Genomic DNA, 18669 nt, shown 5'->3' on the forward strand with positions numbered 1-18669 from the left:
TATTCTATAACCAAGTGAAAAAACAGTCTGTAATGAAACTAAAATTAATTCAATAGAAAAGAGCCTTAAAATCTGATTTCTCTGGAAATGGAAGAATGGTATAGATCAAAATACAATGAAGTAAACTTGGTTGAAAAGTATAAGGCAAAGTGGCAGCAGAGTGCAAGTATATGAATAAATACTATGGTACAAAAGAAACATACAGCACAGAAGAAATATATAATCAGAATATCAGCAGGAACCATAAAGGACAAAACAGATGAAAGTGAACACAGGGAAATGTTGAGATCCAAAAGAGGTTAATTGATGAGTTGACCAAGCTCAGAGAGAGAGAGAGAGAGATGTGAATGTACTGAAGGAAGAAGTTATAAAATATCTGGAGAATATTTCCAAACATTTACATGGCTAACATATGTAGAGAAAAAATATAGAATTTATTAAAAATTTCCAATATATATTTCATCCAGTGTGACATGGAAGACTGGTAACTACATTCAAAACATGAATCATAAGATATGAGTCAGGTAGTATGTGCTTACTAGCTTATATCTCAATCACAGCTGAGTTGACGGGAATGCACTATCAAGAGTTCAAAGGAACAAATAGAATATCTTCTGCAACTAAAATTAAATAACCTAAATCAATATTAAAGATGCCAAGAAAGTATATTCTTGGTTTAATCTTTTATCCAAGTGTAAGCAAACAAAATATGTGCCTGAAGTATTTTCAGGACTGGGCAACTCGTATATAGAAGCTAATGACTTCACATCACTTGCCTTAGTATCTCATAATGCAAAGCACATATCCTTACAGACATGTATAATGCTATGCATTATACATGTCCTTAATGCCTGTATATGAGATATCCCATAATGCAAAGCACACATCCTTACGGACATGTATAATGTTATGTATTATACATGTCCATAATGCCCATATATGGGATATAAAGCAAGTGATGCGAAGTCATTAGCTTCTATATATGAGTTGCTTGCCCAGTCCTGAAAATATTTCAGGCACAAACTTTGTTTGCTTACACTTGGATAAAGGATTAAACCAAGAATATAATTTCTTGGCATCTTTAACTTATAGTATAACCAAGTGGAAAAACTTCCAACAATATTGTTAAAAAAAATAAGAACAGTTAATATTAATTACTTTACAAAAGTTTGTAACTGTCATTCAATCAGCAAAGTAAATGTCCAGAAGATTTTGTAGTGTTTCACAAGTTTTGAGGAAAAGACAATCAAATATGAATCCACTGGAATGAAGAAGCTTGGTCTGGTTCCAAAGAACTTTGTGTCTAGATGGGTTAGTAGCATGGGGAAACAAGGCCAGAGTTGTCTGACCTCAAAAATGCCACATGGTCCTGATGTTCTTGGATTCCAGTCTCAGCAGAGCAGCCAATCTGTCCAAAGTAACAAAGATGACATGAACAAGGAACTAACTTGATAAACACCTGGAAAAAGTGTTAGGAGGTAATTAGTCCTTTGTAAATGGTAGAAGAGAGCTTCCAAGCTGATTTGAAGGAAGTTTATAAACTGTACCTACAAAGAATCCTTGCTATTTGTTCAGATGTTTTCTTTTTAAGATAGGGGTATGGAAATTCTTTTCACACCAGATTGTAGAATGGCAGGTGGATGCATCAGTAATGTCTTTGCAGTCTGGTCCCACTCAGAAACAGAATTACTACAATTTCTGGATATAATAAACTTCTTGTACTTCCATATCAAGTTCATTATTGAACGCGAATCCAACAACGGTCTTCCCTTTTTTGGATACCTTAATAATGTAAGGTAAAAAAAACTTTTCCAGGAAACTTACTTTTTCTTGGAAAAGCTTGTATCCTCTATATGAGGACATTATCAGGGAAACGTTGGATCATGTGTTACAGACCATGTCAGAAGAAGGATAGAAATTGAGAAATGCGACATTAGATAAAGATCTGGAGTTAGCCATTAAGTTTATTTACAGATTCAAAAAAATATTACAAATAAAGGACTGATTTTCTGGCATGGTTTACAAAGGAAAATATGCAGATATATATAAGGCATTGTCTTCCATTCCTGAAGAGGGAGGAGGTGGATGGCCTCAGCCTCATGTTTCTTGGGCAACAAATACTTAAAACATTTTTTAGTTTGATTATTAAGTTAAACATCAATCATCGTGAGGGCTGCAGCAAGATAAGTAAATTTTATATTGAAATGTTTGCCAATATTGCCTAAATTGTAGATTAATTATTAGCGGGAGATATTTGAATGTGGAACAGTGTTGAAATAACTTTCCTAAGCAATATTATCATAGATTCATTGTTTTTGTTAGCACACTGATACAACATGGTGGTAAAAGGCAAATCATTGCATAGGTCTGAGCAGAAGACAAATAAAGTAAACACCGTAGATTTCTCAAAAATGGTTCGACGCCATGAATATAGTATGTATGTAGGCGTGGGAAAGATGTCACGGATATTTATGCAGAGAGGCTGAATAAGAGAAAATTCTTTATCTTTTAATGAACATATTTAGACATTAATCTCTGCTTGTAGCTGAGGTCATCCTAATTTAAAAGAGACAGTTGTCAAACCAAGTTCTAAAGCTGAGATAAGTCAAATAATATCACAACCAAATATTTCAGCATAATCTCAAAATCAGAAAAAAACAGTGAAAAAATAAAACAGACTTGAGTATTTCTATTTAAAGGTCATTAGTGTTTATAGATTTATTTTGTGATTTGTTTTTTTGCTTAGAGAATCTAAACATTGCCTCACATGTATGAGGTAATGTTTAGATTCCACGTATATCCATTACCTGAGATAAGTTCAATTAAGTTGGTATGCAGCAGTTTCTTTAACATTTATGAAATGTCAATGAAATTAAGTCATTAACAATAAATGAATTTCGAAACTATTTACAAATTAATTTTTGTACTGACAGCGTCCCTACGCTTTGGCATTCACATTCCTCCTTGTAGGGTATTCATATACAGTGCTCCTCCTTGTAGGGTAGTGCAGTGAGGAGGGGATTTGGATATGAACTCTTTTCTCTTTATTTATTTAGCATACAATGTTAATTTTATGATTGGGATTAAAAAAAAAAAAAAATTACACAGAAACACAAACATGCTATTTGTTCACATCTTATTCGATATAGGTGAAAGTACCAACAGAAAATGTAAGTGATGCGCCAATAAATAAAATAAATCAGAAGTAATCTATCTAACATGGTTGGCTAAGTATATAGCAGAAAAGTTATGTTGTACTATCCACCTTTCCAACCAGTAGGTCATGGATTTGAATCCCAATGCAGGCATGTTTGTTTGTAAATGTCTTTAAGTAGGAGATGAATTTCATCACCACTGTGAGGCTATCACACTGCTTATTACAGACTTGAAGTGGCTTAAAAATTCCATGTATGGTCCCTAGAGCAGGATTTCCAGAGTATCTGATCCTTACTACTGGCGATCTTTCATAGGTGGGATTTACATAAAAGAAAAAAAAATCTTTACAATTCATCTGTACTAAATAATGATCAGACAATATTAGCAAATCATACTCCAAATGAAACAAAGTACAGATAATCTATTCACACATGGCTGTTAATGTATATTAAGATTACTGCACCATGAAAAACAGTGCTGGAATGCAAAAATAAAAATTAACATGAAACAAAATTATGAATAATCCGCTCATAATATAATATGTAAATTTTTGAGCCTTAATAGTTATTGCTTGGTAAAAACTTGATCACATTCTGTTAAATGGCATTATGCCAGATGCCACGTAACTCACTATCTGTTATCAGTTAGGTTTATGGGTTTAAGATTGGTTATTATTTTCAGAAAGTAGAAGACAAGAAGCTGTTTGAAAACGAAAAGAATCTTGTCCTCAAACAGCTTCCACTTTCTGTTTTCTTGCCAGTTTTTGTTGGTGTCTGTGGGGGAGGGTATATCCATTCCAGCTTTTCCATCTGTTTTGTGCAGTGGATTTTGTTGGTGTCTGTGTGTGTGGGGGGGAGGGGTATATCCATTCCAGCTTCCATCTGTTTTGTGCAGATGGAAGCTGGAATGGATATGGATTCTGGAATTACAGTTAGTGTTTGGTTGGGCCAAAAACTAAGGCTTTATGCCCATTAATTCCATGTATTTGCATGTGTATTCTTCAGCCAGTTTATCTGTTTTGCAGAATGAAAAACTTGAGTTTCCTGAAAGAAAAACTCTGCCATATCCATTTGAAATTAGCTAACTCACCTCCAGTTGAAAATTCCTTATAAAATTTCCTCTGGTTCTAGTCACCTCTTTTGCATACTGATGCTATTCTGACGGTAATGATGCTATTGCATCTTTTTGTAGGTTACAAAATTTAGTTATCAAGCAGAAAAAAGAGGATGTGATAGAAATCTTATTAAAACAGTATTAAAATGGTTTTATAGAACAGATGCTGAAGAAATTTTTCATTACATGATAGGATAGAAAAAAAACAAGAGGTCATCCCTGGAAATTGTGTTGGTGTAAGCATGAGGAGCTGTGAATAAGTGGAATGGGTTTCCAAATGGCTTGTGAATGCTTTGTCAGTGAATGAATTTAAGGAGAGAGAGATAAGAAGTGTAATGTGTAATAATAGTTAGTGTGAGTCACATGCATAATTAATAATCAAAATAACTAAACTAGCTGCAACCATTTGTCTCCTCAAAAAAAAAAAAAAAAAAAAGACTACAATCATAATACTCCTCTATAACCAGATCTCCCTTTTCAAATGCTTCTGCTACCAAAGCCTGGACAGGCTAATAGAATTCCTATTATCACCTTATAAACTTAACAATTTAGTGTTTGTAGAGAGTGGAGAAAACAACTATTGCTAACTCTAGATCAATGATTTTCAGACTGTGCCACACTTGATAATGCAAATTTCTGTTTCAACAGACCTTTTTCTTAATACTCAATGCTCATGGAATTAACTGTAAATTGTATATTAATTGTACGTTAAAAATACAGATAGTATTTTGCAGTTTACACTTTATTGACTTCAGTACAGCACCTGCAGTACTTGATGATGTAATCATTGTCTTATTGCTGGCAGTCGATTGGCGGTGCAAGTTTTTATACAAATATAATTATATAAATAGGCAAAAATGCACTGTAATTTGGATGAAAATATTTTTACTATCAAAATTTGGCAGCACACCTCTGGCTCTCTTGTGGTAAGGCTTATACATTGGCTATTCATAACTGAATTTTTTAAGGAAATTACAACGTAGATTAACTGAAATAAATTTAATTAATACTTCCAATATTTCAGCCTACTCTCAATTGACATGCTTCATCTGCATTACTTAGTGTAGGGCTTGGGTGCATATATCTTATTATATTCTGTTCCCTGATGATGGCAATTTGGCTTTGCCAAAATATTGGAAGTATTAATTCAATTTATTTTAGTTAATATTATCTGTTGTAATTTCCTTAAAAATATAGTTATTAATAAATTTATAGCTAACCATAAATATTCATATTTTATTAATTATCATTTATGCTGATTTCCCTTATTTTGCATATATGATAAATGGAATATGATTATGAAATTCTTTTAAAAAGAATGTTTGCTCTTTGAATTATTATGCTATCTGAATCACTATGTTTATGTCTAAACATAGTGATTATATTATATCTAAAATCATCAAATGATTGTATATTTTTTGCAAATCAATTGATGATTAGAATCAGATTTAATAAGTTTGATTAAAAACCAAACATATTAATTTGATAACACATGAAATATTTGATCAAATATTAAATATTTAATTTCCGTTACTTTTTTGTAATTTCAGTATATTTTTCAAAGATAAGAAACTTCAATTCATTGACTAGAAATAGAAATAAAAATCTTATGAGAAACAGAAAACATGCAGGTGATTTATAGCTTATCACTGTTTTAAGTTGTAATGTGTTTACTAAATCAAGATCTTCCCTTAGGATACATTTTGTCACATGGATGCTTGACCACATTTGAAAAAAAAAATCAATAATAATAACTTTATTGCACTCTAATAATAGGCTTTGTGAATTTAAAAAAAAAATACTGTATATGCCTTTCCCCATGTTAACTACTGCCAAAACTTTATAATAAATGGTAACTGAATTACTATAGTGAGATCTTTCCTCAATAAATTCAAACTTTCCCCCATGGAAAATCTATCCATTATCATCCCCTACTTTTGTACTCTAATTCAGACTTACTTTTCTAATACTTTTTCTTAATATCTGTATAGGACCTCCATCCTAATTATTAGAGGCCTAATGTGGTTTAAAAGTATCACACTGTAGCTAGAGAAGGGTTTCTGAATTATCTAATGCCAATGATGCTACAGCTTAACACTAATTCAAGATTATTATAAGAATAACAATTTGCAAAACAGTTAAGGGTGTAAGTGTATGTGCTGAATGAAAAAATGCAAATGTTTTCATGTAAAATTTTATACAGTTGCTATGTAAAACTGTATAAAATTTTACATGCAACACATTTCTCAAGACTTTTGAACAGAATAATTGAATATATCTGAACTACTGTTACAATTTAATCTTGTAAATCCAAAATATACAGTGATTGGCCAGTTGTTAGGCATGCCTGCATATAGTGAGCCATGAGAACAGCATAAACTTTTGGGACATGACCATGCTGAACTTTATTGCATCTTTCAGCTGCTTCTGACTGAACTGTTGGTTATTGTGAATAGCCTATTCCACCTGATATTCATTGGGTTGAAATCTAGTATCACTGAGAACAGTGAAGTATGGTAAAGTTACCTTTGTGTTATTGGAAACATTCCTGAAGATATGTGCTTTGTGATGTGGTGCATTTTTCTGCTAGAAAGTGACCATTACCAGATAGATAAGCATAACAGGATGTACCCTGGTCTGAAACAATGCTTAACTGTGGAATTATCAAGGGATCTGATACATGCCATAAATACCCCCCCCCCATGCACACACAACCACCATCTGCCATAGTGCCACCTGGCATGAGGTACTCACTGATTGATGCTGTTGTCAAGCATACCCTGGTCTATGGAACAACTAGAAGTGGGATTGTCAGACCAGCTGACCTTTTCCTCTGCTTAAGTGTCATGCTCCTGTCCCTAGGTGAAGTCTTCTGTTGCTACATCTCATCAGTGATAGTATTTGATGCATTGTGCATTCAGATATGTTGCTTTGCAGACCATTGTTATAATGTGTTGTGTATAAACCTTATCCTATTTGTTAGATGCCATGATTATTTTAATATTGCTGGCTTCTCACATCAGCAGCTTAGTCAAGAAGACAGCTTATTGAATGTTTCCTAGTTATTGAACCATTCTTGTTACATTTTAGACCAGTGATTCCCATAGCATGTAATATGACAATTTTGTCAATGTCAGCAGGGGTGAGAATTCCAGCAGGATGATAGTTTTCATGACACCTGCACTGGCACATTAGACGATGACTATATGCTATGCTCAAAGCCACTTAGTTTGATGGTTGGTTGGTTTGTCAGCTTTGTAACATTGACTCACACACATATACTATTTCTTAGTATTTACCTATCTACTTTCCTCATACTTGGAACAAACATATCACACTTCTCCTGAAGTACAGAAGATGACATCAAAAATGAGTTGTAGGATTTTACATTTACTCTATTGCTAACTTTGTAACCAGAAAACTTCCATTCAAGTACTGAATTCATTTCAAATGTGTTTGATTTCTCATGAGTAGAAAAAAGTTGGCAATAATCAATTTCAATGAGAGACCATTGATGGAAATGGTTGTTTGAAAATATGTTTACAAGACATATTTTATACATTATTTAATGCAAGAAAACAAATGTAAAGCTTTCCTGTAGTACAATCAATAGCAACAATGCCATAGGATTTTGGAAAGACCTATGTTTGATTCTTGTCAAAGAAAGAGAGGAACATTTATAAGAGTTAATAAAGGGCTTCTCACCTAAAGGCGAATTGACCATTCTCATAAGGAGATAGCTGTGTTCCTCAGGTTTTCTGTCTTTCTAAAAATGAACCCAGCCATAGAACACATGCAGTTTGCAGATATGATACTTACTTGTTGCTTTGGCATAATTGTAATAAACCATTTGATCAAATATATATATTGGGGGAAAAAATACCTTAAGGAATGCCTTTCATTCCTCAAAGGAGTAAGTGGCTGGAGTTCTTTTAGCACTAACAAACATTTTTGGATATGGAGGTGGGGGGGGGGGGCCTTACTTAGTCATCAAAGATCAGTCCATCATGGCTAGAGAATATTATTTAAGATGTATTAGGGTGAGAGCATAACAGACAACTGCTGACATCTCATGACCATAAACCCTAATTGTTTTTAATAGTGTGAGTTCTACAGTTGATTCTTCTGGGATGCATGATGAAAAACTAAAGTTTATCAGAGGGGAAACCCTACTGGCCTGCTCCTCCCAAGATTGAATGACTGGGGAACTAACTGAAAAAAAATAGAAAAAAAAAATTGTCTGGTTGACAGAAATTCACCTGTAGTGGTCTTCCTTCTAGTGATTTAGCATTATGGTATAGGAAACATTGCCACAAGGCTACACTGGCATCTTCATCATAAATTCGCTATTTATCTGTATAGTCATCGAACAGATTTATTATTTCTTATTATGTTTAATAAACTTGACCATGCTCTGCTTCTCCAACTGTACAAGTGTGATCCTTTCACTTTATGTATCCATAAATGAGACGAATTAGCATCTACCTATTGATTCTTTTCAACTGTGAAAAGAAGTGAAAACTACTGGGAGCAAGGTGTGGGCTATTTGGAAGGATGCTGACACATCATCCCAAATTGTATTCAGACACCTGAATACAATTTTGAAGTTTGTGGCAAGGCATTGTCATAAAGAAGGATGATCCCTTGACTTTGGAAACCTTGAAATGGCTTCAGGTAAGTGTTTCAGCAAATCAGAATATATCTCAGCATTAATTATTCATCTCAAATCATTATAGCTCACCAAAAGTTCCACTTTGCATTTCAAATCAAGACTCTAAATCTTCAGTTTCCTAATTGAAGGTAACCTTGACTTTTTCGTGTTTGTGATTAATGATAAACTTCATGACTTGGTCTTGAAAACAACATGATAATGAAGATAGTTCCCCTCTTCTACATAAGACTGAAGTAGTATGAGAGAAGCTAGTGCATGTTGCTGTGCTCTCATTTAGTTTCTTTCATGTAGTGAATCAAATTCACAATGCTCTTGACATGACCTCAAAAAAATCCTATCACTCCATCAATAAGTGTTTCTTCTTTCTAACTGTGTTTTCCATTTCTATGTATTTTTCTTATGTGTTAATGTGAATAAATGATATATATATATATATATATATATATATATATATTCATCATTTATTCCCACCCATGAAAGGGTGGGAATAAATGATGAATTTCTCTAAACCTATAGTACCATAAATGTTTTAGGGGTTAGAACAAACATTAAAACTTTTTTTTAATCCACTTTGTGCTGTATGGTCTCAACACAAGGCAATGAAATTCATCTGAATATTTGCAAACACCCATGCCCAAAGTAGGATTCAGAATCATAGGCATTGGTTGGAGAATGAAGATGTAGTCCCTCTCAGCCAGCTAAGCTGGCACAGAATTATTTTGTAACTACTTTTGGTTACTTTGCCACAAGTTGTCCAGACACAACCACATTTTAAAACCATGTTACCCCAGAAGCATACTTACATTCCATTAAGAGAGAGTTAATTACTATCTCAAGTATGTGTATGCTATATTATCTATTAACTACTACCCATTTATTTTGAGTCTTCTTCACTAAGCAAATACATTCTGGATCCACAGGAGCTGTGGAAAGTATTCTGTTTACACAGTTCAGTTAAAACTGCAATCCTATATAATTTTTTTTTCTTTTTTGTATATCAATAATTGACACCCGTTAACTCATGATTCCTTTGAGTATTTACTTTTATTGATGAAGAATCCAAGAGTATTTTTTTCTCAATGTGAATCTCACCAATACAAAAATTTGTAAACTTATAGTACATTACTACCACAATTCAGTTAAAAATTAAATAATCTAAATCAGCATTCTTCAACCTTTTTTTACACCTGCAGACTGGGGAGAATAGGAGAAACATTTTGCGGACCGGCTGATGTCTAAAACAGAAACATAAACCAATGTAGACAGTATTTTATTATTAAATCCAATGTTATAAAATTACAATTTTTAGTTAGTGCAACATCTGCTGCTGCTTAGAGTTTAGAAAGTTTGATATATGTGGCTGGAATGTTGTTTCTGAGAGACGAAGAAATTTTTGGTGGACTGCCAGGAAATTTCCGTGGACCGGCACCGGTCCGCAGACCACAGAAATTTAATCCAGAAACCCTGTTCTAGAGACCAAACAGTATTTTTTCAAGCCTCTAGTAAGAAAGGTGATGGTATGATATTAAGAAATGAACATGATATACTAATGGGGGGGGGGGGGAAGACGGTAGCTAGATATTTGAGTACACTATAAGGGAACAGGCTTTGAGCAACTTGTAATTAAGTCACAAAAATCACAGTTGTAAATTGGTTTCATCTGAAAACTGTTGTTTGCTAATATTAGGGTATAGGGTAGATAATAATATAATTTTTCATATATTATATAATATATAACTCAAACCAAGTGAGGGGACAGAATTTCAAATATGCTTGCATATGTGATCATTACCGTAGTAAAGATCATAACTTGCATAAATAAATTTCCTCTAATAGCAGAAACATTTCAGAAACACTCATTAATAAAATCCATTATTTATGTAAAGAAAGGCTTAGATGTTATATGTTATTTATAATAATACTTAACGGTATAAACAACACCAAGAGGGGAAAAATGCATTTAGCATTTATTAAACTCCCTAATATTTTGCTGGTTTTCTACCCAGCATCATCATGTGTGCCTATCACAACGATAACTGTAACAGGCATACAGCACTAAACTAAGTAATTGTAGAAACAATTTAAATTGTAACTGACACATAATGTCCTTACATGGCACAATCAGAAAAAATAGCCAACGTTCTCTGCAAATATGATCTCCACACTACATCATCAGTTAACATCAACCTTGTAAATCACAAATTGCATCCAAGATCATCTGTATGGCAAGTCAGGATTGGCATATCATGCTCTGGATACTCTTTCACATAGGATCAGATGGAGAAAAACATCTTTATTACATAGAAGCCGTTACAGGTCTGAGAGGCTATTCTTAGAATCAGCATCAGCTATGAAGCACCCTCCTAACCTCAACAAGTATGGTTGCATTAATTTACCAAAGATCTGGGAGACCATCATTTAAAAACCTAAATTAACTCTGTAGTTATCTGACCCATAGAGCATGCCATGTAAGGACATTAGGTGTCAGTTACAATTTAAATAATTTCTACAATTACTTAGTTTAGTGCTGTGTACTTGTCACAGTTATTATTGCACTCTGATGATGCTGGATAGAAAACCAGTGAAATATTAGTGTGTTTAATAAATGCATTTTCTTACTCTTGGTGTTGTTTATACTGCGAAGTATTATTATGAAAATCCATTATTCTTCTATCACAAAAACAACCATCTGTTTCTATTCATAGCTGACTTGTGGAAATATGTGCAAAATAAAAATAAAAAAAGTAATAACTAAAATGCAATGTGGTGGAGAGATATTTTTTATTACTTGTTTTTTTATGATATTCTGTTTTAACTGGAATTAGAAAGCATATATTTAATTTAATATATATGTCACAGGATTATTATTATTACATCACACCTCAGGGAGTCCAAAGACTCATCGAGGAAGGGCATCTACTTTACAACTCTTCGTCTCACTACTCAACCAACCTTCATCATCTAACACCAATGCCATCTACCACCACTAGTACTTTCACAGACAATCACAAACATCCATGCCCATGGCGGGATTCAAACCCACAGCCTTTTGGCTGGAGAGCAGATACACTGACCACTCGGGTTTACCCAAAAGAATGCTAGTATTTTAAATAGACGTATTTATTGAAAAAATTAAGATAGAGTTGTAACAGAATCACAGTTTGGAGTGTAAAGCTTCAAACATTCATCATGCAACTCGGCTCTTCCCATGCACTCCAACATCTTGGAGTGACTATAGCTACCATATCTGTAATTTTCTCTTTTAACTCTTGTAGAGAATTAACTTTTGGTATGTGCTCTTTATTCTTTTCCCAGAAGGGAAAAAAGTTATAGACTGTAAGCTTGAGACAATGATATTATCAGGAAATTGATTCCTTTCTACCTAACAATGCATTTCAAGAAGTGGGCACTGGAAATTTATCGCATTCCAAAGTGAGGAAATATTTCATCTAGCTGAAAAATGAATACCAGGATGTCTCATTAAAGAGTGTGTAAATTTTTCTAACATTTCAAAAAAAAAAAAAAAAAAAAAAACATTACTATTTATTGTTCTCTGCAGAGAAAAATGATTTGTACTTTTGTGTTTCTGAGTGCGTGTTTCTATTCTCTGAAAAGCAGAATGTTGTTTGTCTGAAATTACAAATCTTGAGGCAGTTTATTTCATTTTTCATCTCTCCATACATCATCATACTGATATGCTGAATAATATGCATATTACAGGATACTGCAAAATGCCTTATGAAGAGTGGACAAAGAAATGCTGAATTCTTCACACTGTAAAAATAATTCATGAATCCATCCAAAGTTTCCCGAGAAGTTCTTGGACATCCTGTAGACTTGCATTTCTCAATATTGGTAGCTTCTTTCAGTTGGTTATAGGCTGCTTGATACATTTGCATCTACCTGTTTGATTTGCTTAAATTTCTGTTACACACAGATCACTGACAAAAGTTTTGAGTGCCATAGTAGAGTACCTTGTTTACTGACTAAAATGGGATGGGTGGATGAATATATCTGCCAAAGAGGGTTTTTTGGTTCTCATTGGCCGAGTGGTTAGCGTATCTGCTCTCCAGTCAAAAGGCTGCAGGTTCGAATCCCGCCATGGGCATGGATGTTTGTGATGGTCTGTGAAAATGCTAGTAGTGGTAGTACTGGGTGGTAGACGGCATTGGTGTAGTTGGTGGATTGAGTGGTGGAAACAGAGTTGTGGAGCAGTGCCCTCCCTCGATGAGTCTGTGGACTCCCTGAAGGTGTCATATAATAATAAAATGCCAGCATTCATTGTATATTGCTTTTTTCAAAAACAAATAAAAAAAATTATATATATATATATATATATATATATATATATATATATATATGTATATATATATATGTCTAAAGCAGGACTTCTCAATTAAATTAAATAAAGGGCCCTGGAGGGCTAGTCATCAGTTAGTGGGAGAAATAACACTTTCAGATAAAAATTAATACAAAAAAAGATAAAAGTGGTATGTTTGAATACTTTACAAAAAAACTGTAAATGAAATATTTATAATACATAGTTCACACAACTCAGTTATGTCTTGCTAGATGATAAAAATTTTATCGCTAGATGACCATCTAATGATAAAAAAGGTGTAATTTGTTTGGTTTCATTAATATGAACAATTATTTTTAAAATCATTTACTATATAATGTCACAAATAAATAAAAGGAAAATTTCTTTTAGTCCTTGAATTTATCTTTTTTTATGGGCTGCTCCAGTGTTGAAAATTACTGGAAGTAATATATTTACTGAATTATAAAATGCCTATATTGGCACTATGAAGTTATCAGCTCAAATGTAGAAATTATGAAATGTAGAAATGAAGAAATTATGAAAGAATTAAACCAGGAATCAGTAATAGAAAAATATAAACATAAATGGATGGAACACATTGAAAGAATGAAAACAGAAAGATTGCCAAAACAAGCCTTAAATTACAAACCACTAGGAAAAAGAAAATTAGAGAGGTGCTATCTCTATTGGTAATATCAGTAATTACAACCATACTCAGCTTGGGTGATGTTTCAAAACAACTCCCATGAAAACGAATGCACATTGAACTTGTACTAATTTTTTCAGCTACTAATTGGTGGGCTAGATCAAACAACCTGGCAGGCCAGAAGTGGTCCAAAGGCTACCATTGGAGAATCCCTGATCAAGAGCAATAAAAACCAGGCTTTATAGAATTGTAGTAGAAATTATAATAGATGGAGCAGTGTAGCCCTGTGGAAATGACATTTGCTTCAATAGCATTAGGCCACCCAAAGAAAGATTGTTACAGGTTCCAGTTTTAGTCATCAACTAGAGGAACTTTTCTAGAACTTTCTTCAGCCATTTCTAAAGTTAATCAATCTTTGGCATGGACAAGCAGGATTTCCTCCCAGAAACTCAGAATTTTATTCTCACATCTGAAAAAAAATGCAACCATATAACTCACAGATAGCAGCAGTTGTCTGTCATGCTCACTCTCTCTTCCTCCTCAACTTGAAAAGCTTTGATTCACTGATAACTTTGGCTCAGTATCTCATTATCATTGAAGGTTGAATGATACACACTGGCTCTCCATTTGTCTTCAAAAAGCTTTTCAAGTTGAGGAGGAAGAGAGAGTGAGCATGACAGACAAAGGAACTCTGTTTGTTCTCTTTGGGGAATAAAAGGATTATAATAGATGTACAAACTATTGTACATCTATTATTATATTGCTTTTTAGTTACATAATAAGAGAGAATTTAATTTTTTTAAATTTGTTAATAAAATGTCCTATTAGAACATATACTGTATTTTTCTCTAAGTGCTCTTTCTTATTTACTTATAGAGCTTCAGCTCAGACACACACACAGTTATTCACATCCCTCCTGATGGTCATCAGAAAGCAGCTCGTGGAGAGAATGCCTTAGATGCCCTGCTGGATGAACTTCAAACATTTGCAAAACCAGCAGAGCTAAAGCGAGATGTCATACCTGGACTTACAGGACCTCAGCGACGCCTTCCCTCTTATCCTAGTGCTGATTCTCCTGTTCGTACCCCTACTCATGGTTATGGTCCTCCTGGAAGCAAATCACCCACACCAGGAAGTAGCAGCAGTGGTAGTAATCATGGTAACAAACTTCAAGTCAGCAGTAGCTGCAACAGTCTCTCTCCTACTCCATCTCCAGTTCCAGAAGGGAAGATATCACCAGTTAATCTTGAACCACCTCCACGTACCCCTGGGAGTGCTAAACAAAGTGTAATAAATGGCCCTGAAACCTTACCAGCCCCTCCCATAGCTGTGAAGAAAGTCCCTCCTCCCCCTCCTCCACGTACAACTAGTCGTTCCCCTCTCACATCCCCCACTTCAACTTCCACTTCTCCAAACTCAAAACAAAAAGATACACCTGTTTCATCAGGTTCTATAACATCAAGAGAAACATTTTCCTCTGGACATTGTCGGAGTAATTCTGAACCAGCCAGTAGAAGCACTAGCCAGCCAATTCTAAGAAGGGCCATTTCAGGTCGATCAGCATCACGTGAAGAAAAGCAAGATGGAGAAGTTATCAGAACAAGTGCCATCACTGATGATGTAAGTCAGCTCTCCAGCAATAGCAGTAGTAGTGAAAGTGTCAATTCCCAAGAAGGTCTACAATTAGCCCTTCAAGCTAGGCTAGAAAGAAAAGCTTCACTTGGACATATTACAGCAGATGGAATTAGCATACCTGGTGATCTTAAGAAACAACAACCTCACACTCCACCTCGTTCACGACAAGAGCTTCTTGAGTATCGTCACCAGGAATTACTTCGAAAACAGAAGCAGTTACAAGAGCAATATGCCCGGCTTCAACAAATTCAGAGGGGCCAAGTGATACAGCGATTTTCTCCACCACGCAGTGAACTCAAAAAAACAGGAAGTGAAAGTAACATTTTATCAAAGGCAGCTTTGTCTCTGACTCCAGCCTCAGGATCAATGCAGCACTTAGCCATAACAACCATGCCTAGCATCAAAACATTACAGACTGCCAATTCTGTACCTAACACCCCATCAATAAGTCCTAGTTCTAAAATTGCAAATGCCCAGCACCCTACAAACAAGATCTTTGAGACAGACATTCTCTGAAATCATGTTTAGGCTGATCGACTGATATGAATAGATTCTTTCAACTGTGGTGCTGATGGTTGCAGGTCAGTGTTGTTGTTTGTGTGGCCTTTGTTTCCTAGTTACACAGTGGTCATTCCTCAACAGTTTTGACTGACTTTTTTTTACAAGTAGTTAATGTTTTGATGGACAGGATTTTAGCAATGCCTGTATGAAAGTTAGTAGGAAAATGCAGCTGTTCACAAAAATAAACATTGCTGCCAGAAGACTAGTCACTGTATACATCATATTTACAGCTGCTCAAGTTGGAAATTGCAACTGATAAGTTTCATTTAGCTGAAATATTTAAGAGCATGTATCACTTTGTGAAAAGAATTTTAAAATTGATATAATACTGTTAGAAGTTAGAAGTAATGTTAAGTTTTATTCAGGCAAACTTAATATATACTGATTAGCAGGGAGAGAGAGAGAGATCATTAACATGGATAAAAGCTATAAATTTTCAGCAATCCAATTAAACACAGAGCATGTTCAACTTGTATTGTTAAAATGTATTATCCTATTGGTGAAATCACAATCAGCAAAGTATTAAAATATAATTTTTGTTGTTGGTTACCTACCTGTTTGAGCTGATATTAAAATATAACTTTTACCAACTGTGATACACTGCTTTTCCACATAGAGACGTATTTCAGCTGTGTGATTTATTGATATTTTGGTCTTAGTATGAAATAAAAAAATATCTAGTTTGTATGCATATCAGCTGACACTATTACTAAATTCTCACGTATTAACAAATAAGAACAATGGCTATGCAAATTTTAATTACATAAGGATATATAATTATAGTTATTACTGATTAGACAATTTTATAGACAACTTAGAACACAATCTGAAATTGTGTAACATGCAAGCTGTTATGTTGCTAGCATAATTCATTGCTTTTAAAATTCAACATTGCCATAATATTCTTCGCACCCTTATCATAACAAACAAACCATATCATGAAAATTACATTCAGACTACTTGTTGAACTCAATTTTCCCTATATACAACACACACACAAAAAAAAAATTGTTATAATTAATTTATATATACAGCTGCAACATTAAGAGAAGTTGAAAACAAATCAGCTATTTATATATAAAATTTGCAAATTGTTTTGAAATGTTATCTGTTACCTTAAGGTTATGTATATATACATATATAACTTTTCTGATTGTAGTTTAATATGAAATAAATGATAAAGTTTAATTATTTTTTTATGGTAATATCAAACATGAAAGACTGTTGAAGCTGAAGTACACTTAATTTTCAGTAGTTTCTCCCATGAGAAAAACTATTTTTATTCTTTTGTTATTCTTGTTGGTTTTCTCATTGTCCACTTTTATATTAAGGACATATATTTTGTTCATACTACAGAATCATATCAAAGGAATTTAAATGTCATGTTATTTGTTATAAGTATATAAAGCAACTACATATAAGCTGTTGGCAAATATGCTAATTATTCATGTTTTTGGTTGCTAATGCGATACAGTTGAATCCCTTCAATCTGGCATCCTATAATATCTGTAATACCCAATCAAGAAGTAATTTATCAAACTGGCTACTACATATAAATGGTTTGAACTTCCACACACGCAGTGAATTTTTCAGATTTGTTTGAAATACATAAAGCTCCAATAAAACAATAATGTGCAGTCTTTACTTTCATATAGTACTGTGTTAAAGTAAATCATATAAAACAGCAGACATACATTTTCACACTTGCATTCACAATCTTCATGCTCACGGCATTCTCTCGCAACCCATCTATCTACCATTCTCTATGCAAAAAAAAAAAAAGCCATTCCTAGGTTCTTGGCTCTTATTCTTACTCCCTTTAACCTATAAAAATCTACTAATATCTGTCTGTTAATATATGTCTCAATATATTATCTATCCCTTCTCCTGTTTACCAGCCTCTAAAATTTACACTCTTTCAATATGCCCTGATTAACTCACATGCACAGTTTAAAATTATCTACCTCTATACTTTTTTTCCCAGATGAAGTCTCATTAAAACCTTACCAAAGGAACTTCTCACTAAAACCTTACCTTCTTGTCTTTCCTTATCCGTGCCCTCCTTTGTCACAGCAACAATGTTCTGGGTTGTCTTTACCACCTCGATGACATACCATGTTACATTCTATATCACTCCAAGATCCTTACCCTCCTCCATTTCTTACAGCACCACTCACCAATATAGTATATTGATGAATTACTTCAATCTCTGAATTCCAATGTACAAATTCTTATTCTTAGTTATGGTGAACTGATATCACTCCAAGATCTTTTTGTCTGTCTCTTCTACTTTTTTACAATATAGCCCACTGATATACAGTATGCATCCTTCCACCTCTGAATTCCAGGGTGCACCATTTTAGTTAATGTTTGTTCATCTTGTATCCTGTCATCTTCCCACTATCACCAATTGATGCAACTCCTCCTGAAAAGCCACCCACCACAGCAGCAGCTTTCTGATAACACTCCCCAGCTTTGCATCATCATCAGCAAACAACTATCCTTAAAACATTCACATTTTTTATTTACACATAAGATAGGACAAGCACAGACAGAGCTTGAGAT

The 18669-nt window shown here is 33.9% G+C and overlaps 1 protein-coding gene across 24 annotated transcripts in view; it reads left to right on the top strand.

The window, feature by feature from the left end:
* LOC150100409 (coiled-coil domain-containing protein AGAP005037-like) overlaps positions 1-16797 on the top strand; it is a 1356304-nt gene extending 1339507 nt beyond the window's left edge. For 15 of the 24 annotated variants that reach the window (XM_090403260.1, XM_090403261.1, XM_090403259.1 and 12 more), the window contains one exon: positions 14785-16797. In XM_090403260.1, coding sequence (XP_090259386.1) covers positions 14785-16059 — 1275 coding nt within the window. In that variant the 3' untranslated portion in view covers positions 16060-16797. Of the gene's footprint in view, positions 1-5819; positions 5901-14784 lie in introns of all 24 variants that reach the window. The other 9 variants (XR_016549299.1, XR_016549301.1, XR_016549297.1 and 6 more) reach the window with 7 other exon arrangements.
* The last annotated feature ends 1872 nt before the right edge of the window (positions 16798-18669 follow it).

The sequence above is a fragment of the Typopeltis vanoorti genome, chromosome 13 (genome assembly GCF_054136105.1).
Source record: "Typopeltis vanoorti isolate ZY-2024b chromosome 13, IOZ_Tvanoo_1.0, whole genome shotgun sequence".
Classification (NCBI taxonomy): domain Eukaryota; kingdom Metazoa; phylum Arthropoda; class Arachnida; order Uropygi; family Thelyphonidae; genus Typopeltis; species Typopeltis vanoorti.